Source organism: Varroa destructor, unplaced genomic scaffold (genome assembly GCF_002443255.2).
Source record: "Varroa destructor unplaced genomic scaffold, Vdes_3.0 BEIS01000003.1, whole genome shotgun sequence".
In the NCBI taxonomy this organism is placed as follows: Eukaryota; Metazoa; Arthropoda; class Arachnida; order Mesostigmata; family Varroidae; genus Varroa; species Varroa destructor.
The window spans coordinates 15297325-15322188 of record NW_019211456.1 but is presented as its reverse complement, the minus strand read 5'-3'; the positions used below and the strand labels follow the sequence as shown (position 1 = coordinate 15322188).

At 40.1% G+C, this 24864-nt stretch overlaps 1 protein-coding gene and 2 long non-coding RNA genes across 14 annotated transcripts in view; 2 read left to right on the top strand and 1 right to left on the bottom strand.

Annotated features, from left to right (window-relative positions):
• LOC111247315 (uncharacterized) overlaps window positions 1–24864 on the bottom strand; it is a 45590-nt gene that overhangs the window by 18160 nt on the left and 2566 nt on the right. The window contains exons 1-5 of one of the 11 annotated variants that reach the window (XR_015323025.1): window positions 9861–10090; window positions 8261–8309; window positions 7817–7904; window positions 5273–5411; window positions 4928–5080 (exon numbers count right to left, since the gene is read on the bottom strand). This is a non-coding gene — a long non-coding RNA (uncharacterized LOC111247315). Of the gene's footprint in view, window positions 1–4927; window positions 5081–5272; window positions 5412–7816; window positions 7905–8260; window positions 8310–9373; window positions 9782–9837; window positions 10091–10364; window positions 10490–24864 lie in introns of those variants that run through there. The other 10 variants (XR_015323024.1, XR_015323022.1, XR_015323023.1 and 7 more) reach the window with 10 other exon arrangements.
• Window positions 734–4928, top strand: LOC147756574 (uncharacterized). Of its 2 annotated transcripts, none has more exons than XM_086982574.1 (2): window positions 734–2845; window positions 3529–4928. In XM_086982574.1, exons 1-2 carry the CDS (start codon window positions 2079–2081, stop codon window positions 3539–3541), a joined length of 780 nt encoding a protein of 259 aa, XP_086838700.1. In that variant the 5' UTR covers window positions 734–2078; the 3' UTR covers window positions 3542–4928. The 2 variants fall into 2 exon arrangements, with proteins under 2 accessions (XP_086838700.1, XP_086838699.1); XM_086982573.1 differs by lacking the exon at window positions 3529–4928 and having other exon boundaries at window positions 737–1615; window positions 1884–3305.
• Window positions 10541–15481, top strand: LOC147756573 (uncharacterized). Its single transcript, XR_015323026.1, has 3 exons — window positions 10541–10618; window positions 11957–12050; window positions 13201–15481. It is a non-coding gene; the product is annotated as an uncharacterized LOC147756573 (long non-coding RNA).

Genomic DNA, 24864 nt, shown 5'->3' with positions numbered 1-24864 from the left:
CCCATGCTGTTTAACCGAAATTTTCTTCGACAATTCTTAGCGTGTAACCTGCGTCGCTGTGGACGGAACACCAGCAAAATTTACAACCATTGCAATCGCCACAATGGCCCCCTTGGGTTGCATCAAAAAGGCCAAAGCCATCGTTTCTACTGCAACAATGGTATTATGATTAAGCGTTTGTCCGGTCGTGAGTTTTGCGGCCGTCCATTCATGCTTCGTCATCAGCAAAGTTGACCAAATAATGCATGTGTTATCTATTTCAGGCGTCTTGAGTAGTCATACGTTTACATAGAAAAAAAAAATGTATATTTAACCAACTTGGACACTGTTTATCTGCGTAACCCGATGCATCGAATAGTGTGTAAATTTTACTGTCCGCGCCCCATATGGCGTCCCTCCTTTCAAGGACGTCCAACGAACTGGACGATACGTGCTCCATTACAATAGCGGAAAAATAAGCGAGGCTGTCTGCTTGTTCCGAGAGTTAAGATGGGGTCTAGCCTTAGAGGACGAGGCAGCGAAGGGCAAAAATGTGAATAAGAAGCAAGAGACGGAGTGCGTATTGTAGTGGTGGCAGAAGCCTAGCTCCCGTTGTCGCTGCTGTCGTCATCCAGCCGGATTAAGACTATAATGCTGCAGTCTGCATCGATTGACGGTCGATCATCAGCCCAAAGGGGGCGGCAGGTCGACTTGGCCACTGGCTCCGTCAACAGCAGCAGCCCCGTCCAAGGCGGCGCATCCCAAACAGCCTTAGTAGCTCGTTCTTGCCATTGTTTCGTCGTTCCCTTCTCAACCTATAGCGAAGCGAGAGTGGAGAACTGCAACCCAATAGAGCGAACGACGAAGCGAGCAAGCAAATGACAAGCTCTGCCAGGTCCCCTTACGGAGATGTCAATCCTCTTTCATATCGTCCTTATTACGCCGTTGCGGTGGTGCTGTTGCTAATACGTGCTTGCAGGCCTCTGTAAGCCTCGTCGTGCTACCACGCTGCTTCAAAGTTATGGAACAAAATAACCGCAGCTAGAAAACTTCCTCCTATTAGAGACCCGCTATTTCCATTACCAGTTCGTCCCGCTGCTACTTTCAACTTCCTGCAACTCTCCCAACCGACAGTCCGGCTGATCGACTTAGCTAGCAACACATAGACACAGATATGCACCCAGTCAGACACATCGACTTCCGTCGACGCAAACGGAGAAGTTGACCAAGTTAGAGGCCTTATAGGAGACACAACGGTAAAGAAAGGGGGAGAGCGAAGGTTACTGCTTCTACAGCCACTACCGCCTGAGGAAGAGAGAAGGGGGCCAAGGCAATCGTTTGCCACTGCGCTGGATGAGCGAATGATGCTAGACCCGTTGGTTGGCTGCCATCTCTCGACCTACTCTGACTAAGAAGCAGACAGAAGCGGATGATTGTTCGTAACTGTTGTATCTAGTAGCTTTATTGACAATTGAACTGTAACGGAAATAATAAAATAGCAAATACCACAAGGGGAAGGGCAAAAGCAAACATCCTGAGCCATAGAGAAATACGGAGGGAGATTAAAAACAAATCTAGTCGAGTTCAAAGTTCGTTTGCTAAGCGACGGAACAGAGTTAAGGTTGTGATCATGGAGGTACGTTCTCTGCCAACGTGTCTGTTTATTTGAACTGAAGGTGGCGTTCTACTGGACAAAGACCTGCCGGCAGAGGCCGTGACAGCGGCTTCCGTCCAGCCGGCCTGTGTAGGAGCGCGTGAGGGATTGAATTTTTGAGAGCACTGCGTGGAATAGCAGGGCGACAGAGTACGACGCTACAAAATCTAAATTTACTCGTAAATTACGTGTTATATTATGGTGTTCATTTAGTGTGTCACAAGTTTGCCGTTTGTATGGATATTTTTAGGCAACGTGTTTTGATCGATTTGAGGTAACCACGAGATGGAAGTGCTGATTTTAACCGAGGAAACTATTTCATAATATTTGGTGCCAACGGTTTATTAAGCACTTGCTAAGATTAAGAGGAAGATACTGATTGGAAGAGCCAGGAGCGTCCTACGAAGAACACCAGAATTATCACCTACGCAATTCTGCACGTAGGATGATCACAGCAGATGCTAAGTCGGTTCGCTATGGAGTTACGCGGCCATCTCAGACCACATTTGGCAAAAGTCACTCAGCGGACTATAAGACACATCAGTGCTGTTCGAATAACGGCAGCAGTGGACCCGCGATCGGGCCTCTGCTTTTCTCGTACCACGGTCCCTCCCAGAAGCGGTTCCAGGAGATGCTTAAGAAACGCCAACGTCGTAAGCAATTGAAGCAACAATCAAAGGTGCAGCGAAGCATATCGCTATGGTCAGATCGGGCGTCGGCGTACGTTGAAGAAATTTTTAAGAAGCGCGCGTCGCAAAGTACTTCCGGACAATCCTTTCCACGGCCACAGCGATCATCTATAAAGAGCACTGCAGATTTAAAAATTCCTGAAACCGCACACTGTTCCGTGATTCTCGAAAGGCGATCGCGAAATGTGACCCTTCAACAGAACATCAACAGCAAAGACGTCACGCCAGAAGCTCAGCACGTAGCTCTTCGCAGTGTTAAGACTCGAAGAAACGAGAGCCGTAAAATACACACACGCAGTGGTCGCTTAGCTGAGGAAAAACTAACCAACTCTAAAAAAGTGGGCGACATCGGGCCGGAAGTGTCTCCGAGGACGATGATATATTTGAACAGGGAGTCTGAAGATAACAGGCACGACAAAGGCAAAGGACATCAGCCGCAGCAACAGGGAAGTAAGCACAAACACCAAGAACATGGTACGCCTATTGGAAGAACATCTTCAATAGAGTTGATCGGGCTGGAAGGGTTAGTAATGCGTGCATTTTGAATTTCTACCACATGCTAATTGCGTTAACATGGTAGCACTTAAAAAGGTTTTGAGCACTTTCCATATGGAGTTATGTTTAATGACAAACGCCAAAAGCGATTATATGACCTGGACCATCACCAGGCTGGATACCATAGCACATATATATCCAACGGTGAAATTTCCTAGATGTACTTCTCGTAAACTGCTTATTCTCGACCTAGCCCATACCGTATTTGCTCTCTTCATTGTTTTGATTACTTCATTCTGTTTGACCACTGCGTACCTTGCTGGCCTCAAACTGTGGCTGCAAACGTAAGGGGGCTTCAGAGTGCACCATCTTTATGGATAATGCGACAGGGCGCAAATACGATAACGAACGATATTATACGACGAATGACAAACGCTTCTAATATTATTTCGTAATAAAACTTCAATAGCAAGCTTTTTATAATTTAATTGTGCGTGACGTCAATTGACTATAACTATGATAAAAACAAATCGTAAGGCAAAAGAGAAAATGCACTTTGTCTCATACAACAACTACATTACGTCTATAAGAACTTTTCGTAATATAGCAGTTGTCCCATTTAGATTCCATGGTCTAAGACACGTAGATAAGAATATGATTTGTCAGTAATGAACGAAGCAATTTACAAGAAGCAATATTGATCCGTTGTAGCCTTCGCTGCTAAACGAGAATGATCTCAAACAGAAAAGGACGCTGTTGACGCGGCGACGTCTTGTACAATACACCGAATCGTAAGTGCTCTATACTATTGCCGGGTATGCGAAAGCAGACGAAAGCCGATTAGAGAAAAAGCATTTCATTTTTTTTTTACAGAAACTTGTCTGAGATAAACGATAAATATTCAAAGATTAAGATAACCATTTCCGTATGATCTAATTCTGACTTCCACGGATATTTTTACAGTGGAAATGGCGAGTCTCACTACCAGTTTTAAAGCGCGTGTTTCTAGTTGATAGGTTTTCGATGAATAGTTTCGATCACAAAAGTGATCTTTCTTCGACTTTTTAAAGTTGTTATTCTGATTTTTAGAATTGTACCTAAGAGAAGTAACCATAAGGACATGTTTATAGTTATGCTATAAATACCTAAGGCAATTGGCAAACGTAATAAAAATGTTTCAAGCAAATGCATTTGTGCTACAGAAGTACTGACACTTCGATAGAATCTTCGCTCCAGACTTCAAGACCTATTAAAAACCGAATTAAAGAATCTTGTTAAGGATTTAAACCTTTATAACAAACAGATCTTTATAACAGTACACTAGAACGGGTTTTACGTAAATAGAGCGTAGTAACAGCTAACCTGAGCTTAAGTGAGTAAGCCCGTAAGCCTAAGTAAGCCCGAACGACATCTTATGAGAGCAGAGCAGCAGCAGCAAAAGAAATTAATATAAGGACAAAATGTATACATATTTGCCATATAATGGAGCTTGATCCGACGTTTTTTTGGTTTCGAACCTATTTCTTAGTATTACAGATATGAGCGTGTCTTCGGGCAAAAACAACAAATGATTTAACTCTAAGACACACAAAAGTATTTTTTTATGGTAAATACGTGAAGCAACTAGCGGTAAATATTCTTGGTAGATCAATTCTTGGCAGAAATCATCTGTAGGTACCTTCTTCGTTAGCTAAACAGCTACACATTGCTTAAAGGAAATCGGCTTCTGACAGCCACAGAACGGGGCCCGTCAATGTAAGCGATGCGACGTCACTTATAGATTGCTTTTTGTGTTTCACGTTCAGTGCCTTAGCCTTCAAATACTGGCTAGCTACCAGAACGAAGTGTGTTAATATGTGGATTCAGGACGTACACGTCTGAATCCAGACGTAATATAGTCTAACCTAGTTCTCAGCTCCTCTGGGTATAGCTTAACTTGATCGGCAACTCAACTCTTAATCCGATTGCAAAATATCTTTTTCTAGCCCCCGTAGCAATGGAAAAACCGACTTCATTTTCCCTTCAAGTGGCGAAAGTGAAGTAACACTTGGAAATAGTTCGAGGAAGGTAGAACCGTAAATTACACAATAAATACAAAGCGAGATGTCATTCAGTTGAAATGTATTGAATTTAGATTTCACTTCAGCTACTGGTTAATAGCTATGCATAATATTACACACAGCGAGGGATGGCTTCCACAAGTCGGTTCATCGCACTGGACGTGAGAGGACTTACTTCAATGCAGGTTATTGAATTAAGTTAACTGAAATTAATTAGGTAGAAACGTTAGACCGGATATCAGACAAGACGTGGTCCATATTTTGTACGCAACTTTGACAGACGCATTTTTAGATTTTAAAGCATGTCACCAAGCGATTGAAAACTTAAAATTGCCAAATGGTTAAATATACGACTGATTCCGAAAAATAGCTTTTTCACCGTGCAGAAATTTTACCTGAGATTGTCGATTATTATAGCTTATATCATATCGCAACACGTACAGTTTATTAAATCGATAACAGAGAGCGCCTGATTTTCTAACACATGGCACCTACGGTGCCTTCCGAAATGCTCCCGAAGGCAGTCCAGCCGAACTATGAGAACAAAAAATATTTGTAAAAACTCTTGAATATGCATGAAAGGAAGTCTCGTTAGAGAGCATATTCAAAAAACAGCTATCTATAGGGAAAGCGAATGAAACGCAAGCAAGTATGAATAAGTATATCACGATTTTTACCAGGCCATTTCGACTTTTGCTACATTGAAGATACGTTATTTTGTTGAACTATGGGAGTTCTCTGCTTGCGTTTAGGCCTTTAGTAAAGTCGAAGTAAAGAAGAAGAAGAAGCGTTTGGCATTAGCCAAAATTGATTTCGCTTAATTAACTTCTATTGTTAAGCCCATATGCTACCGGTCTTGATTTTGTGCATGCCGTTCTTCAATTAAAAGTACACGCTTTATCTCAGAAATAATAGTGCTGTTTGTAGGCGATGGAAATGTTTTGAATTTGGTGAGGTGGTTAAATGAATAGAATTGAAATGGTTAAAACAAATAGAATTGAAACCGGAAAATGCACCATAAAAGTTAATGCGACTTTATAGATATTGTGTTTACACGATCCAGATGTTCACAAGCCAAATTGTTTGCAACGTGTAGAAATTCAGCGGTAAAAATATATCTTAGCGCTAAATTTATATAGTCTGTTGCAGTGAAAGAGAATTAGGTAAACATCTCAAGGGCAATCGTAGTTGTGTTAGGGTGCTACGTATCTACTAGATTCACTAGGACAAGTAATGTTCACTTAAGCAGTTACGTTGATGTCCATTATACATAATATTCGCTTACCAATCTATGTTGAATCTGGTTAGTTTTATTTACTCAGCACATCAGGACGGAAGTACACACTGCTGGCTTACTGATGAGATCTACTAGCTGTAGTCGACTATTTTCTATAAGAATTGCTATAGGCATAGAATACATTGCATTATTTTTTGTCTCGCGCTGGCGTAGCTATCACCCCAAAATCAATAGAGCTGAATAACAATGAAACAAGAAATCAAGCTAAACAATTTAGAACTGCTACTTCGAATTATTGTTGTTAAGGGGCCGACTATTGTAGCGACGCGATAAGATTATACTGCATTTGTCCGGCTTCTAATTGAAACTGTCCTATTTACATTTGGTACAAACGGCAAATCGAGTTAACGTAAGATGGCACTTGTCCAATTGCAGGACCGTCCAGCCCGAGTCAAACGATTATCATATTGAAATCAAGAACATCTATAGACGACGGAGTGCAACAGTAAATTAATAGTAGACCAGCTGGAAGCGCATAGACACTAAACAGTAGACCTTTAGCTAAGCAAACGATTGACTATGGTTCAAAAGGATCATGCTTCATTGGTAGGCCTACTATTTTTCAAACTGCGAGCCTGTTCCACCAAACACTCAACGTTCAGCTGATTTCTTTATCCCCTATAGAGAAAATATCTAATAGTGACGACGAGTAACTGTGTTAGATTCAATTTCTCGAGTGCATTGCAAAACCATTACCGGTGTCTAAATCCTGCCTTTTAAATTTCGATATTACTTTTGCTGTTGTTGCTTTGGAGCTTCTGTGTACAGAGTTTCGTGCGTTCATGTTGTTCTTGATACAGCACGTTTCAAGTGTCCAAATTTAGCAAACTGCCAACAGCCACAATCTGGCAATTTAAATACGTCATTAGCTTCACTAAAAGAATTGGGTACGATAGGTAATTATATGGGTGTTGATTTTATATTTGAAAGAAAACCTATCATATATAGCCTATAGGATATTCAACGTATATGCGCATGCGCCCATTTACTGTCAAAAGTCGTTTTGTATTCTCGGGCAACACTGTTCCCGCTCGTACTGTTTTTGCCAATTGAAATATTAATACTTTGGCTCCATTAAATCTCAGCCTAAAATAGGCGTCTCGATACATAAAAGTATGGACCATGAATATTATCGCATCTCGTGAGAAGAAGAAGAAGAACAACAACAACAACAACAACAACTTTGACTGTCTTTGTTCTGTCCTGGTCCTTTTCCACACAGTTTGCCCATGAGGAGATATTTTGTGTTATAAGGTACTATAATGTTTGTAGCACAAACATAGGAATCTTGCCCTCTGTCCTCACAGGTGGTACACAACAAGGTGCAAAATTGCTACTAGATAATTACCTTTTTTGCGCCATTCCGTCTGGGGCTTTTCACATTCCAGTCTCAAAATGCAGAGAAGCCCTATCGACGGGCCATCTGTTCAAATCTTATTATCTGGTATGGTAGCAACTAGGCGACTTACGTATGACACCTGGTGCGCTTTATCTATCTATTTTTGACAAGATCACGACGGTATGCCTTTGATTGCACAGGTATTTTACATTGGCTTGTTACAATTACCTACTCGCTGGCGGTCTTTTCGCTCTATCGTAGTGGAGCAACACTCGCGCGAAGTTGTCATACAACCTTACCTACCTTCTCCGACGTAGTCTGCTAGGTTTGAGCATTTTCTTCTAGCAAGATTCACCGCCGCATCTGGTCAGTACTAAGCCGGACAATTCACCTATTAATGAAGAACTTTGTCAGTTTTTGTTACTGGCAAGACGACGACAGCCGCCTTAGGCGTTACCGTGTACAAAACAACCAGGGGCGGCGGTACTACCTTAATAACATTCAGTTCACACAATAATTAACGGATGATATGGATAAGCAAGCGATTCTAATTGGAAGATAATTGCTTCTGACATTGTCAGCTTTACATTGAATTTATTCATTGAGTAAAGAAGATCATTGCTGTATGTTTTAGTGTTGGATCCAACTATCCTATACTACGTTAGATAAGGTGAGGAGCTTGAAAATGCAGCTTAACCGTCGCCTTTCACACCGAGTGATTTCCTATTGCAGCAGTACTCGTTATACCTGTAGGTTTACCAGCGCAGTGACGTCGAGACAAGTTTAGTGGTCAACGCTATAAGAAACATTGTAAAACTATGATTTAGTAAAAAATAACCAGGAAAAACATAAGTGATTTCGAAACGGAACCGTGCGGCTATAGCAACTCCACTTTACTTTCACAGACCTCGTGCGAAGTTCCGCGAATAGATAACTTTAGCTGGTTGTAAAAAGGCATAGAGAATATATCTCAAAACAACAGCTTTCTGTCGATACATTCCAACGTCGATAAACTAGGAACGCCCAAACTGAACATGCAATAGACTGATAAGGTCAACATATTTTCAGAGACTAAACGCTTGGTGCTGCATATTTTGCCGAGAGAACAGTTATTTTATACGACATTATCACGGGAATATAGCTACTAGTACGTGAAGATATTTATAGAGATGGCGAGTTTAAGTGTGGCCTGAGACGAAGCTTTGACGCTATGCTGAATAGAAATGCTTTTACTCGATACACAAGCTAGCGTTTTTTTACAGGAACGAGATTTATCCGTGGCCGTTTATAAATAGCCATGAATACAATATAGCAGACAGTAGAAACTAATTAAACTTATTGCAACGCCTACTCCTTACGTGAATATAGCTCACAAACTGCTATTATTATCGAGCTTGACGCCCAACGAGAGCATACTCGACCATTCCCATTTCGATAGTAAACCTTGCGAACCAATCCTGCTCTATGTAGATTTCAATCGACATAAAAATTCTTAAAGCTTATTTATACAGGTCATTATTTACAGCTGGAAATGGGATGATTTATACAGGCAATATCATCCAATACAACCCATTTTTTTTGTGCGCACAGGGTAGCAAATATCACAAGACGCCCTTACTCTAAAGCCTATTCGCATCGTTATTTATAACTGCCGACGATAACTTTTTGCCAAAAAAAAAAAAAATCTATCTGACGTATTATAACCCGTTTTCGTTCGTCATCCGTTCAGAAGATAAGTGGTCATTCACGGTTTCAACCGTAAGCTGATATTTGCTGGAGGCAGCCCATGTTTTACCATTGGTAAACTCGTAACAAGCCCCAAGCGCCGTAAAAATGTGCTTGGGGAACCACAATACTTACTATGAATGCAGTTGACCAGCTGCACACTAGAAGATCGGTACGACAAAGAAATGTTTTTGCCAGTGTTCTCCTCAACTGACCTAACCTATCACTACCTAACAGGAAACTCAGGCTTGTTTCACAGAACCCCTTTATCTATTTGATGGGTGATGTCCTCTAGAAACGAAATAAGTGAAGGTTCAGTCTGACATCTTGCAGGAAGATGTCGTGGGGTGCTCAGAGCTCCAAACACATCTCTTCAATATTGACTAATGAAAGAGGCCTGATTTTGCATTGGCCAGTAATATGGCCGAAACTGCGCGCGACAAAACAAGCGGAAAGTCGGTGATGGCTGGCCGCTTTCATAGTAAACAACGTGTCCTTATGCATTAACATTTAAGAGCATTTATGATCATATTCACGGGCATAAGTCACAATCTCAGTTCTAGGTATAACCCTAGTATAAATCCAAGCATGCTACTTACCTAACACAAGTGATAAGGCGTACCTCTTAAATATTTAGTCCGTAAAAATAGTTGTTGTTATTGTTGAGGTTATTGTGTTTATGGCTGTTATTCGGTAATATTCCCATTGCGTTCCTAAAGGCGTCTGCTCATTATCGGCAACAATAGTTATAGATAATGATAGTACTATATTTTGTTTGCATTGTTTAAATATAATTGTTACTGCAATTCAGGTAGTAACAGCAACCTTTATGCATTTTATTAATTCATTCGATACTCGATTATTAATTTCAATACTACCCTTAGTTCTGATTTTTAGATTGGCTCTGCGGAGTTTTATAATAAAGCAACATACGGCGACGAGATGGATTTCAGGACACAAAAAACCTAGCTTTGGTTCTGACTTCCGTCAGTATAGGAGTGTGTGCAGATGCTCGCTATATTGGGCGGGCGAAAAGTATTGACGGCTTCTTAGTCAAAACTTAGGCAAATATTTTCTATATTCTAAAATAATGGCACTAAGCTAAACTTTGCCTATTTTAACTCACCAGTGACCGTCTCCTATTTTTTGGTGACACCATAGCTCAATCGTTGTAGGATTTCTGCACTTTCTTAGTAAAAAAATGATTATTGCATCTCTCCATTGAATCTCCATCTCGGCTGTTACAAGCCGACTCAGCAGAATTTGAAATGGAATAACTTTTGAATTACACGGCGCTAGCAGACGAAATCCGGCTCCAATAATAAATACAGCAGGAAAAATTTGTTCAACAGGAACAACATCTAATCTGGAAAACCGACGGTAAGTGGTCCTGAACTCCTGTTTCTTGAAGGTTATAATACTGTGAAAATTAATCGATGACTGGTGAAGACGTTAGGCAAGGAGGCCTTAAACTGAAAGTATCGCGAAGCGAATGCTGCAGACGTTTCAGGAACGGAGATCAGTATGTTAAAGGGCAGTGAGGAGATGGTCAGATATGGAAACCCGAAAGACAAACGCATTGCCGCAATCGAAAGGGCTTTCCACGAAAGGCATGGCTTGAAATCCAGAAGCTCCGTCGACCAAAGTTGGCGTCTCACATAGAACGTGTTGCAGACTTATCACAAATTATATCAATAGATTATACTATTTCTCTTTTTTCTAAGTGTCAGCTGCTGACAAATTCATTGTAGTCGTTTGCGTATGACGTAAAGGGACAACGACTTTTGGAAGCAAGCAGAAAAACAAAGATGGGAGAAAGCAATCAACTTAGTGGTTTGTGTATCAGACGCCTTAGATCGCCTTCGTTTAATTCGGATGCGTAAACGTTCAACGGGTTCAGTGAATCTGAACAACAGAACAAGCTACACCGACGAACGCTACATCCAACCTAATAATTCTATAATCGATGTTCAGACTGTATATTTAGCGATGCACAATTTTCTTTATCTTCAGTTTTTCTCGTTCGGGAAAGATGCGAATAGAATCTTCACTGGGTGATGGGAATGATGCCCACGCGTAGAAAGCTCCTCACATTCGAAATGAATTTATTTGTGATAATTCAAAGGAGGCGGCATCAGCTCCCAAAAGCATAACTGTGCACCTAACTTTTCGTTAAGCGCATTGATTAATTGTAGTTTTATTTCAAAGATAAGATCTTATTATCCAAAAGAAAGCTTAGAAAAAGCGCTCGTACCAAGGTCGAGCTTATAAAAACGCTGTTCTTTCTAAGTTACTGTATTATAGGAATAGTACTTGACATGGAAATTAGCGTTGGCGTCGAGTTCGTGCTAACACTATATGCAAAATTACAGCATAGGACACCTTTTATAGGGATATATACGAGATTGAACCCGGCTCCTGAACTCAAAGATAACAACAAAAAGTGCCGAAGGGATTGTGCTCGACTTGATACCACACTGTCGGTTGAGCTGTATTGAAAGCACTTTGCAGTTTATATTGAAAGCCGTAACAAAGGCGTTAATTGAGTACAACCGGTAACACCCAATAGTTCCAGATCGCTGGGTATACATTTTGACAGAGAACATGCACTTAACAGGTCGCTAATTAGCTTTAGCTAAGAACCTTAGCGGATCGGTTAAGTCGTGGCACGTAAACATTACAACGTCCCGATTCGTGATCTTCGTTTGTGAATTCCAGGACGTATTGGTATCGCGTGAAAACTGCTATCTCACATGGTATCAAGTACTTCTCCGTATGGCGTTATTCCTGATTCTCTTGGTATTAAGACCAGGTTAGATGTTAGGACACTAAATCTTCATTTGATTTTAGGCAAGTTCTATTAATCTGTCCTTCTGTCGTGGACTCTAGTTTTAAGACGGATAACTTTCTGAATGTTCCTGTAACTGCATATGTATATTCAGATTTTGTAATCATATTCTTACATTCAGCTTTAATTCTCTAACCTTTCTCCCCCACGTCACCGTGGTACATTGCCTTGTCACGAGGGAAGTCATTTACGACTTCGGAGATACGATTATAGTTTTTGGTGTCCTGTTAACGACATGTTGCACCTTTGGATCGTCCCGGAACGTGCCATACTATTTCATCGTCAATCATTTAGCAGAACGAAACATAGATCGAAAGTAGTAACACTTCTAATTGTCTGTCTTGTAGTTAACTTTGATACGCTAGTTTACTAATATGTTATTAGAGTTACTTGCCTGTAAACTCCTCTAGACGATTTTTGTTAACGATGGCCGATACAAACTCTTGTTTGAAAAATCAGTGTCAACAAATTGGTAATATGACATAAGACCCAGATAACATTTAGAGCTGGCATCCATTTCCATACCGAGTGTATGTAAGATAACGGTTACTTTTGCTTGGAGTCTTTTTTGACGCTGAAGCAATAGGTGTCAGTGATTCGATGCTCTGAGTTAACCGAATATCATCAGTTCATATTTATACTGTATATTATACGACTAGGTATGAACGTACTTAGCCGGCCTTTGTTGACCGTAGCGTTCGTTGTTGATCACTACACAAAGCTATCGCTACTGCGCTAGTAGAGTGAAATCTGTCTCCGATGCGGTTACCACCGACGCGTTAGCGAGAGCTTTTTATGTTGGCGTTCTATATGCTGTCGTGTTGGCTTTTCGAAAACGGCTAGCCGCTACACATATGTAGAACATGGAGCTAAGCTCAACCGTGTTGACACATATACTAAGAGCATAGAATTTTAATTGGCATTCGCAGGACACTCATTAAATGCTGTTCTGGAACAGAGTTGATACGATGAACATACGAAAACATAACTGAACGTTATATCTCTTATTATACATGCACGGTTAATATAAATTATCCGAATCTTAGTCTTAATTCCAATTATTCTAATTTACTAATTAAAAGTGCACTTAATTCAAGCCAACTACTAATTACAGATTGACCGAATAGAAGCGCAGCATAGCCGTGGCCAAATGAAGTTACCGTCACTCACCTTCTGCCCGTCTCAATACATGGATGATTTGGGCTCGAAAGTTAACTTAGAGGACAGTTGAATTGTACATTCAGCTGTCCTATAAAAGTTTACAATACATTACAATCTTATTTTTCCCACAGCTGTAACTAGCTAAATTGGCTGTACGTCTAGTAAACATTTTTGGTATTATTGATTCAAGCGTGAAACAGCGTTGATCGACTTCTGCATTGAGTGTACAAAGCGCGCTTGTCGTTTTTTGAAGAAATAGACTACCTGCGTTGAGGTAGTAAATACGCCATCTATTGTAAAATGTACGATCTACTATTGCAAATCTAAGTTCACCTATTTATTGTAAGGATTGTCCAATAACTACATGACCCTACCGACAGACGACGGGCGCTAGCAGAGACTTGTTATCGCCACAGGAAATCTGTCAGTATATTTTTCTACGAGATTTTCTCTCGATCTGTCATTATGTTTTACTTTAGCTATTAAAACTTTTTAACGAAGTGAGCACGACTATGTGCCTCGTAATCGTGCACTTCGTCTTCAGCCTTCTATATATAGAACATTGTCGATCGACGTCCTGTGTATGAATGACTATATAGTGTAACTATATATAGTGCACATCATTAACCTAAACCCATCTTGTATGCTCAGCTGTTTGGAGCGTAATAATATCTCAGTATATGTATCGTACACGTAATTATAATTTGTGCAAATAAAGAAGCTTATCTTTTTGTCCCTATAAGCGAGTGATGGCGTACCAGTACCAATCTGGGTTCACTGAGGTCAATATGCTCACTAAGCTCCTTCCCTGTGAATACAATTGGGGGTATTCTCTTATCTCTACATCTAAAAAGCAACCATATATCAAGACACATAAAGTGAAGAAAAAAATAGAAAAAAAGCGATATTTATGTAAACCATACAAACCCTGGTAAAATCAATAAGTTATATGCGCTTCCAAATTCTTTCTAGTGACGTTCACGGCCTGCAAAGATAATTGCCATCATCATGAAGTTCACCCAATCAACTATATATATATATATATATATATTGGTAAAAAAATGTTCATGGACGCAACTTTAATATGCAGAGCAAAATCAATATTAACTTGAATATTTTACATAGTTTAAAAGAGTTGATTTTTTTCATATATGTTTATAGGTGACCAAAAGACTCAATCGAAGGTTCGAAGCTAAACGTTTTTAGTCGATATGTTTATGTTGTGTAGGACAAATCAGCTCTAAATACTTAAGATGGTTTAAGTAATACAGGTTACATACGACTAGCACCACCAAGGCATAATACCTATGCCAATTGGCGGAGCGTGGGGCTAAGCCCAGTTAAATGAACTGGTTTCTGCCGAGACTGCTACTCACTAATGCTCAGTTTCTCTCTCAAAATTCCCAGCCCAGAATGAGCCCAGATCTTTATTTAACAGATGTATAAGCTGGTACGAAGCAGTCACTAACGTCATCGGTTCATCAGGCCGGGGTCACCTTAGTCGAGCTCTTCGACATATTAACTTCTGTCAGGTCTGCTTAGGTTGGCCTGCGACATTCAGTAACAAACTACGAGCACTAGAAGCACAGAAACACAGGCAATATACTAGGGCACATGTAGGGACTAACTGACAAAGTTGCCACTATTTATAGGAATGTGCATGCGAATAAAGTTAGCTAGGTGCAAGACTTTTGCCAATTGCAAACAGAACATGACAAAGGTACGTAATAAAGAAATGCGTTTTTACGCTACGCCTCAAAAATGTCTGTAAAGATCTTACGGTTCATTGACAACATAGCGGTCGTTAGATCTCGTAGATTCTTAATGTTACTTTGCTAAAGGTGTAAACAACGATATACTGAAAGCTGAAACAAACTAAGCAATTTGCTAACTATATTTTATCACAGCGCGTTTGTACTATATTTTCTACATGTCTTCAGAGTCTCTGAAAAGGAGACTTAGCAAAATTCCATACCATATCTCGTGCTATAGACATTTTGCATTTTTCTTTTTTGTTTTGCAACATTATTTAGATTCTTGATCCTTGTATTACTAGTACATTAGAATGTGTCGTAATTCCTCATAACGGAAATTAATTAACTTTTTTTTAACATATTTAGTACCTACATAATGCTACAGTAAATTAGGCTAACAACTTAGACACAAGCGCGCGTATTCAGGTTATTCTTGTAATAGTCACATAACGGCACTAAAGGAGTTCGCCGCACGCAATAAAAGCATCAAACCTATCTTATTTGATTAGAATCATTGCATTAACAACACAGTATAGTGTACTCGATTCTGATATGGGTTGGTATGGGTTTTACTTGTTATCCTTGTAAAGCCATCTAATAGGATACGAAAGCGATAGAGATAACTTCGCATCCAACAGGTTTCTTCCTATGGGGTAATTGTGACCATTAATAGTTTGAAATGAGCGTTAGGTATTTTGAGATCTGAAACTAAATGGAGTTCACTAAAAAATTAACAGTAAAACGACTGCTTCGAGCCTATTCGTTCAGAAAAATAGGACCAAAACTATCAGCCCAACGGCTTTCGTGTCCTTAACGGATAGGTATTAACGCCAATAGAAGAAAAGCATTTGAAGCCATAATTCCATCGCGTACGCTTAGTAGAATATTGGGTATTCGTACATATTCATACATTGATGAGACCAAGAAAACTATAGATAACACTAGTCACTGCCAAACGAAGTCATGATCTTTTTCAACGTTGGTTTGAGCCGGCGAATCACGGTTAGAGCCAGTTAAGTATTCCTTTTCCATAATAGCCTGTGATTTTCACCCCCTCCTCCCCTTAGTTCCTTCGATAAGGTTAATCGTCGAATGATTTGTTTCCGTTCCCGTCAGTCCCCAGTCCTTACTGGGCATCACCAACTTTTTGCCGTTTTATTCTGTAGGTGCGAAGCGAGCCGTTGCTCTCCAACAACAATGATTATTGACATTTTCTCAATCTCAATTGCCATATAACAATTTCTCATAATCTTAATAAAATAATTTCCATAATCAGCTCAATAGCGTGCGATTGTAATTGGCGGCAACACTCTTTTTATGAACTCCTGGGGTGGCATAGACAATTCCTTTCCTTTCTTTTATTGTTTTTTTTAGACGCGTTTCCTCCTTTGAATTGTCCGCGCGCCTTCCTTCAGCCTCTCTCTGCCAACCGAGGACCTTAGCCTTCGACTGCCGCTATATTTTAACTATTCTCTGGTAAATGATTACGCGTCGACAATATCGATTCACGTCTTCCTGACCTTGGATATCTTTTCTGGCGCCCACCTACTGTTATTATTATTATTGTTAACGCGCAAGGGCGCCAGCATTGATCGGACCTTGGACCAACGAGAGTAGACGATAGTGTAGGTGGAGGCCGAGCAGAAAGTGTATTCCCATCTCATGACGCTTTTACTTGGGTAGTAGCAGCGCTTGCCACTATGTTATCGTGTCAAAAAAAAACAATGTAAATTGATCACGTTAAACGGCCGCATCTTAGGCGGCAGCGATCTCAGGACGACAACTTTTCCGTTTTCTGAACCATTGCTCGCCTTGAAAGAAGACTGGGCAGGTTGTGCTATCCACCGGATGGCTCCTGTGTACAAATTTGCCGGCATCGAAAGCCGAGCTCAAGAAGAACTCTTTTAATGGAAGACATAGTTTTTTTGTATTCGATTCTAGGAGAACAGAAAAACAGGTATAACAGCTATAGAAGAACTATAATAAATTTGATGTTAAAATCGCGGGTTCATATTATTATTGTTGTTGTTATTATTTTTTAGTTTAAGGATAATTTTTAGAGGAACTTATCTTGGAAGGGATATCTTGCAGGTATTTCCGCGATTTTCACCATACGCTCATATAAATGAGTGAGCATTACGAACCATTGTATAGTCTACCAGGTCGGTTGCCTTCTGTTGGCGGTGTTATAAAATTGCCTAAAAGCCTCGGCTTTGAAATGTCCACAGTCTCTGGCTGCGCAAGACTGGGTCGCCGTATTTATAGCCTTGTTTTCATTCTAAGGGCGACGCGCCGCGCATACCGAAAAATGCGTTCGTTTGCTACACCAATGACGCTGAATAGCGGTTAATAGCAATTACCCACTGCCATGCGACGTGAAATGTCCAGCGCTGCCACCCTGTTCAAGTGCGTCACGCCATCACTGGCAAGATAAGCTTACCACTATCATCTAGGTAACGATTGTTACACGTTCTTTTCCTCCCGAAAGCGCTGACATATGTATATATAGTTTACGTGAGAGGTTAAGTTGAGAATCACAGGCGAGGTAAACAGAGTCGGGAACTTTACTCGCTTTCTTAGCAACTGCTGTCTAGCTGCGAATATGCGAAGGTAGACAGGCAGACACACATAGATATTAGATATGTATATGTGCATATGCATACGTCAATGTATTAGCACATACTGGTATACAAAGTCCATTTTATAGCTTACATAACAATTCCGTCTGGAATCGTCCTTGACGGAAGAAAATCGTGGATGGGTAAGGCAGTGAGATATAAATGGCTTTTAAGCAAGTCAGGCATAAAATAGGCCAAACAAGAATGAAATTTACTGGACTCCAGTAATGGGAATAACTCTACAGTGTTCGCCTGCAAGGAAAGCCCTCGCGTTGGGCATCGATGTAAATGAAGATGGAATATAGCGTCTAATAGCTTTCTTTGTACACATATACACTTGGATCTTCTGCATGAAGATTATACATATATGGAAGAAGGGCCTGGACCTATAACACTATGCAGACTGTTATTTACTTTTTGTATAAGAATATCGCATAGAGAGGGCTTTGAAAGAAAGAGAATGCATGTTCTTCGTAGATGGAAACGGAGAAGAACAGAATGTATAGAGCTATATATTTTCTAGTATGAACCGAACAGTGTTGAAAAGCACGCCATAGCCCTAATTGCATAGAAAAATGGTAAAGACGCCTATTATCAATCAGGCTAAAAAGTGCGATGCAGAAAGCGACAATGTCTGAATAGCGGACAATGTCTAGTTGAATTCTGTTATATAATAATTAGCCATCCGGGTAGATTATATCTAACTGAAATCACCCTTGATCAAGATAGAAGCTTGTCTTTTTAATCAGTACGGATGGTCCACGCATCGCGTACTTTACTACGATTGTGTTTCCACCACAAGTGGAAGCAAAACCGTACCTGTCAAAATCAAATAGATCTATTCCAATTGAGTTCTTAAGTTTACATTCCTACTGTAAACCGTCAACTATGACTTTGAATCTATCGATTATAAGCTTTGTCGATTTATATCTCTGTATCGTATTTATCTCCGCAAAAAGCAAAAGTATTTATCATTGTCGTGTGGACTTGTGGTGTTTGTTTTAAAGAAAGTTACTGGCAGAGGCATTTTTCAACAGACGCGTCGCCCTCACTTACGGCTACAAACCTACCTAAATGATGATAAGATCGATTACTGTGGGTAATAGCAAGCTGAATTTCCTCCGAATTTAAAACTAATCTTGCCGTCATTTTTTTTTGCAGATATATACAGTCTAATGGAGAGTGTGGGTGCTACCAGTTCAGTTTAAACTGCATTATCTTTCGAAAACAAATCGTTTAGTATATAAATCGCTATAACCAGCTTATAAACAAAATAGCGCGCCCAGTTTCTGGGTCTGCAGATTATTCTCTCGACGGAACTGTTTGATATTACCTGTTCCGATTTTTGTAGAAATTTGTGTGCTAAATGAAATCGTACCGCGTGAAGTTGCACTTCTTTTTTTCAAATAGTAGTCCTTGTGTCCGGCAAAATTATTTCATAAAAATATAGTATACATATACAAAAATATATCTACAAACTCAAATTAGGCGGACCTGATTATCTTGAGGAGCAGTATTTAATAAGCTTGCTTACATCTAACTATCTGTTGTTCTAGCTATTTATAATATGCCGTCCCTCTTTACATACTAATGAATGAGTTCTTTGGGTTCGGCAAGAGGCTTTTGACATGACACTGGGCAATAATGCTCATCATGTTTAGCGACCCAGAGTGGGAGACGTAGTATGTGCGTTGTGCGTTTTGGCCCGAACGATGTTGTTGTTGTTGTTGTTGTTGTTGTTAGAAATTTCACAAGCGAGCATAGCGCGAACTGCGAATCCTTCCTAATAGACAACAACTTGCTCCCTTAATTGATATCGCCGAACGTGTTTGACAAAACCGTAAAGTCATACCCGTTGCCGCCGGCCTCAGGTGAGTCATTTTTGCCTCTATTTCATGCTCCACGTTGAGTAGTTCGACTTGGCCGGTCTTTTGTATCAACGAGTTAGTGAATGTCCGCCTCTATAGCCCAGGTCCGAGATTGGAACTGTAGCCAATCGGTGATAGGGTCTACTGGCAAACGAGGAAAACTGTGACGAGATGGAAAAAGGGCGGACTTGCCGTTGAAAAGTCTAAGAGAGAGATCGTCCCTGCTCTGTGTCATTGCGCTCCATCATGCAGCATACTTACCATGTGCAAATGCAAAGAAACGAGATCATGCTGTTGATGTTCATTCTATGCTCAAGATACCGCACCAATTTAAATTGACGTCGGTTTGAGTCTGTGCGGGTGTCTACGGCATGTACAACGATTTAAGTAGCCCGTATTGGCTAACATATAAGAAAAAAACGTGTGCCAATATATTCCGAAGGTTAGCAAAGCAAAAGCGGATCCTAGTAAAACGCCGCGGATGGATTAAGCGTTGAATAAAAGATTCACGACGTAACAGCGTTGCCACTCGATGTATTAGTGTGCCGTAAATGCGTATACGCGCAAGCTTTCCTGAAAACAACCTTCTGCTCAGATGAAAATGCGTTTTCTCATTTTATGTAAACAACTAACACAACGCTTACAAACAGTAAAAGCGCCCGGGCTAAGATTTTTTTAACACACGTTTTTTTTTTTTTATAATCATTGGGAATCATCAGAAGGGACCAACTACATTACCAACAGCTTCTTAGGCCAAAGGACACTTGCAATTCGTAATGTAAGCGAAAGTTTTGTCGAACTCCTTATTGCAAAGGCGCGATGGTGGTTATGATGATAATGATAATACGAAGGCTTATTTACAAAAAAAAGAAATTAAACTGTTATATATATAAAAGTATACAAATAGACGTTCCCAATAGTTCAATTGATTTCTACTATAATATTTTAGTTGCGATGGTGCGGTTAAAGAAAATAAATGAAAAACGACACTGTACCTGGTAACAATTTTTGATCAGGGCCATATATTTCCAAATTACGTTCACAGTTTAAATCAGTACCTCGAATAATCGATGATTCTTAGGCGTTCGAAACGGACCAACCTAACTGCGTTGCCCCACTAGATAATCGTCATAATAGTGGCAATATTACTGCGGAAAATTGTTTTATTATCAAATTATGCCAGCAACGTACGAAAAACACTATTCTAAGAAGCATGCCGAGGGGGCTTCCAAGAGTTGCAATCATTTAGCTGCATTCGACCTGTATCGTCTACTGAAATATACAGAGCATCTTCCGCGATTCCGATACAGCTGATAGGCCTTGATCACGGGTGATATAATGTGAATGTTTTGTTTGGGCCTACGACGTCCTTTTTAAACAGCCCTTTCGTTGATAACGAGATAGTATCCAATGATACGGCCAATGGAAGTGACACGATCAGATAATGGCGACTATCACGATTCGGTCCTGTTTACAGGAACAGCAATGCGTTGCTCGGCAGGCACTGATTCTATTTTTAATGATGAACTTAGGTTATACAATGATTAATTCAATAAATAGCAGTCAGCCGAGGCAGGTAATTTTGGCAAACAAAAAAAAGGCCGGTAAGAAGAGGCAAGGCATCAGGTTTGTAAAGGTTGAAACGAGTTCTTCCTTTGTCTTACTGTAACGTACCTATGTAAGTCCTTATTACATCTGGTTTAAGCTATTTGTTAAACATTATACCAAATTGTAACAAATCATCCAGTGTACTTCTTCTTCGCAAACTCTAATTTTTGTCCTATAAGCATCTACGACTACGCTAACAGGCAACATTCATCTCAAATCATATACACATATATTCCTATTAAATAGTTTCAAATTTAACGGTAGTGTCAATATACCTCGTATTTTAGGGCACTCTGTTGGTAATTAGATTTGTGGCATGCAATTCTTATAAATAGATGACACAGGATATTGAAATCTCTGCAGTTCTTGGCCAGCGCTCTATTTCACATCAGAAGATGTCCTTGTAGACTTTCTGCCGCGGAAAGCTTTATCTCGTAAATTCAGCGGTAGCGAAACGAAACAATATCAAGATACACCTTTACATAAATCTTACGTAAAATGATTTTTGTAATCGATATATTAAGTGATTATATCGCAGGTGGACTCGTTTTGGCCAGGCGTATCTAAACTCTACGTTTTTCTTGACCAAATACGGCGAAGCTAGTTACATATTAGTGCGGTGCGAAACACGTTCCAGAACTCAGGTAGTAGTAGCTTTTAAGTCAGATTAATCTGCCTTTTAGAATTTGACATCAGAAGCTGTCACTTAGTTTCTGTATAAAGTAAAATGGAAGAAATGTCTAGTGGTAGGGGGTCAATTTACCAAATGCAAGCGTAGCTGGGCCCAGTTGTTGGGGTCGCTGCGTTTCGTAAAGGACTAAGGCGTTTGCTCTTATACTACAAATCCGGATGCCGTCAGAGAATCATGCTCGCGTTGATGTAACGTACTCGATTTAACTAAACGTATTTGACAAACGACAAAAGATTGCTATTGTTTAATTTGGCATCGTTAGACGAGTGTTGTCGTACATCCAGAATATAACCGTAATTAACTACTGGTCGAGTAACTTAAATTGCGCAGTCTATTCTCGTCGCACGAACCGCTATTAACGTACCAACTTACAGCACGAACAACACAATTTAGTTAAGAAATGCACATTTGCGAAGGCTGGACAGCCTTCGCAAAAAGGCTAGAGCACAGTAGCATTTTTAAACGTTTATGCTAAGCGTTACGTTTCAAACTTACACAGAGAAAACTTGTCAAATACAAATAAATTGACTTAAGTTAGGGGATTTAAGGCCGTTAGTAAGTATTAAAAACTAGTTTCAAACTATCATGTGCATCCAGCTGACTGCAAATCGACTGATGTTTTGTTTACAAAAAAATAGATAGAACTCTGTTTCTAAGTTTAACTTCTAAACTTTTCAATTTAGAGTTGCCTTTCTACGTCTGCCACGGAGCAGATCCACCGCTTCTATAGCATATCTTCAGCGAAGTCGCCATTTACGAAAATAAATCGCAAAACCCTTTTCATCGAGATCTACTGCATGAGATGCATAGTATACTTTAGACATATGTCTAAGCTGTATATTATATATGAAAAGTATATGTGCACACAAAAAGAAACGCCATTACCGAACAGAAACTAACCTATCTCGCCATAGCGCGGTTGAAGTATCTGTTTGATTTCTATTTCCAAGATGAGGCAGGTAAAAGTCTATTAGAATGCTTACGGAGGTTGCATTTGCGGTTCGTGCACACACGGTGACGGTAACGAAGAACCCGTTGCGTGACAAGACTACCCCAAAGACTCTGCACGTTTGATGACATACATTAGCAGGGCAAGACATGAGAGCCAAGCCCTTTGTGATGTGGTCCTTAGCATAAATATATAAAATGGCTGTCGTACCACTTCTGTCATTTGCCTCGGCTAACATTAGCTGTCATCAACAAGGCAAGGAAGATCATAGCGTGCACCAACACACCCAGTAAATGTTAATCATTAGGCTAACGTAAAAGTTCCATCCATTTATGGGTGAAACTCAGCCATGATAGCACAATTACTTGACGACTGACAATAGAGTGCAAAGTTTATGCTGGCTTTCAGGCAATAGACCGTTACCTAATGATCGGACATGAAGTGACATTTTAGTTCTAGAATAGCTTCCATACAACGCCAGCATAAGAGCTGCATTTTGTACGCTATTAGCAACAATGTGCGTCTAGTAGAAAAAACACAGTATTATCTCTTGACTATTTAAACGATCATGTCCCCTGATGAACTGCTGTATAGGCCATCATTAACCTTCAGTAGGCCATCAATAACGAAGCCTTATTATTTCAAGTTTTAAGCTCAGCGCCGTTGTTCGGCACAGTCTTGTTAGACGATTGGCTCCCAGCACAACACGAACCGTGTGTCCGTGCCTGTACGCGAACGTACGTCATCATACGTCCTTAAAAATTGGCAAGGAAATTCGTTACATAAAACATTGTTTGACTGCAATTAGACGCAACGTATACGATCCCGTAGAAAGCCAGCCACGTATATTATCATGACAGGCTCATAACGCTTATTCGTTTACGTCAAAAATGTCATCAATTAACGAAATTTGTTTTAGGATGATGATTGTTCAATCTCTTAGCAAATGTGATGACTCAATTGTCTATTCGTTACACCTGGGTATTCGAGTGGGAATCATCTTTTCTATAAATTTTTTTTTATATTTTTAAGTAATATCGGTAATTCTTGTGTGGTATATGTGTATGTTCAAAGGAAAAACAAATCAGCCTATCGCTTCCATATTAACTAGAAATAAGAGATGCCCAGGCGACCATAAAAGCTATCCGCTGTTCCTTCATTTAGAAAACAACCCTAACTATTCGGTCTGCGGCCCAGTATCGTGTCATTGCAGCTGTCCGTTGATAATATGGCGACGCAAATTACTCGTTGTTTTCTTTATGCCCAGAAGAGATATTTCTAACTGCGTCAAGCAATCTATGCTGTCGTGTCGAATAAGGGAAATTAGTTAACTAACAGGAAAGACTGGACAACTTAACGCGTATCTTCGACTGATTTCTTTTTAATTGATTAATTTAATAGCTAACATTCTCAATTCAAGAGCTAAATTAGTGTCACCATTATTAGGTATATAGTAGGAAAGTTTATAGTTATTCTAGATTAATTTGAGAGACGGTTAGTGATTACTCGACGGCTTGGATCGAACGTTTTTTTCCTCACTTCGTAACCTTTCCCTCACTTGTCCTTAATTTGTGGTACACCATTTGAAAGTACCTTTTTTCGCTCGATCTGTACACCTTCGGAGGAGGACGGTCGACAAACCGCTTGGCCGAAAAGGTGGGCTGCAGAGAGGCGACCAATGTTAACTACCTTAATCTTTGAGCTTTGATATTTCATAGCGTTTTGAATCCAACACTAGATTATGGGTTCATACGATATCCCATCATTTCGCTCTGCGTCAGGCTTTACACGGCCACAATGAGTAGTTTGCACTGAATTGTCGCCGGTGATGACAAGAGACATTAGTTTAAATTGGATATTGAAATGAATAGCTCCAGCAAAGAAACCAACGCCCAGCGTCCAACCAGACCCGTCATCCGAAAAAGGCTATGCCACTACGAGGGCCTGATTAATTACGTATTGTTTCCTATGAGTTAGGTAGTTGATTAGTACGTTCATTTGGTTTCGTATTAACCAGGCTATTCAGAAGAAAGTCCCGACTAAGGTTGTTCTGTTTTGTCACAATGCAAAGCTATTTACACATCGCTGCTGTTTGAGACTTCGAATAGGATATTCTGTTATACACTTCA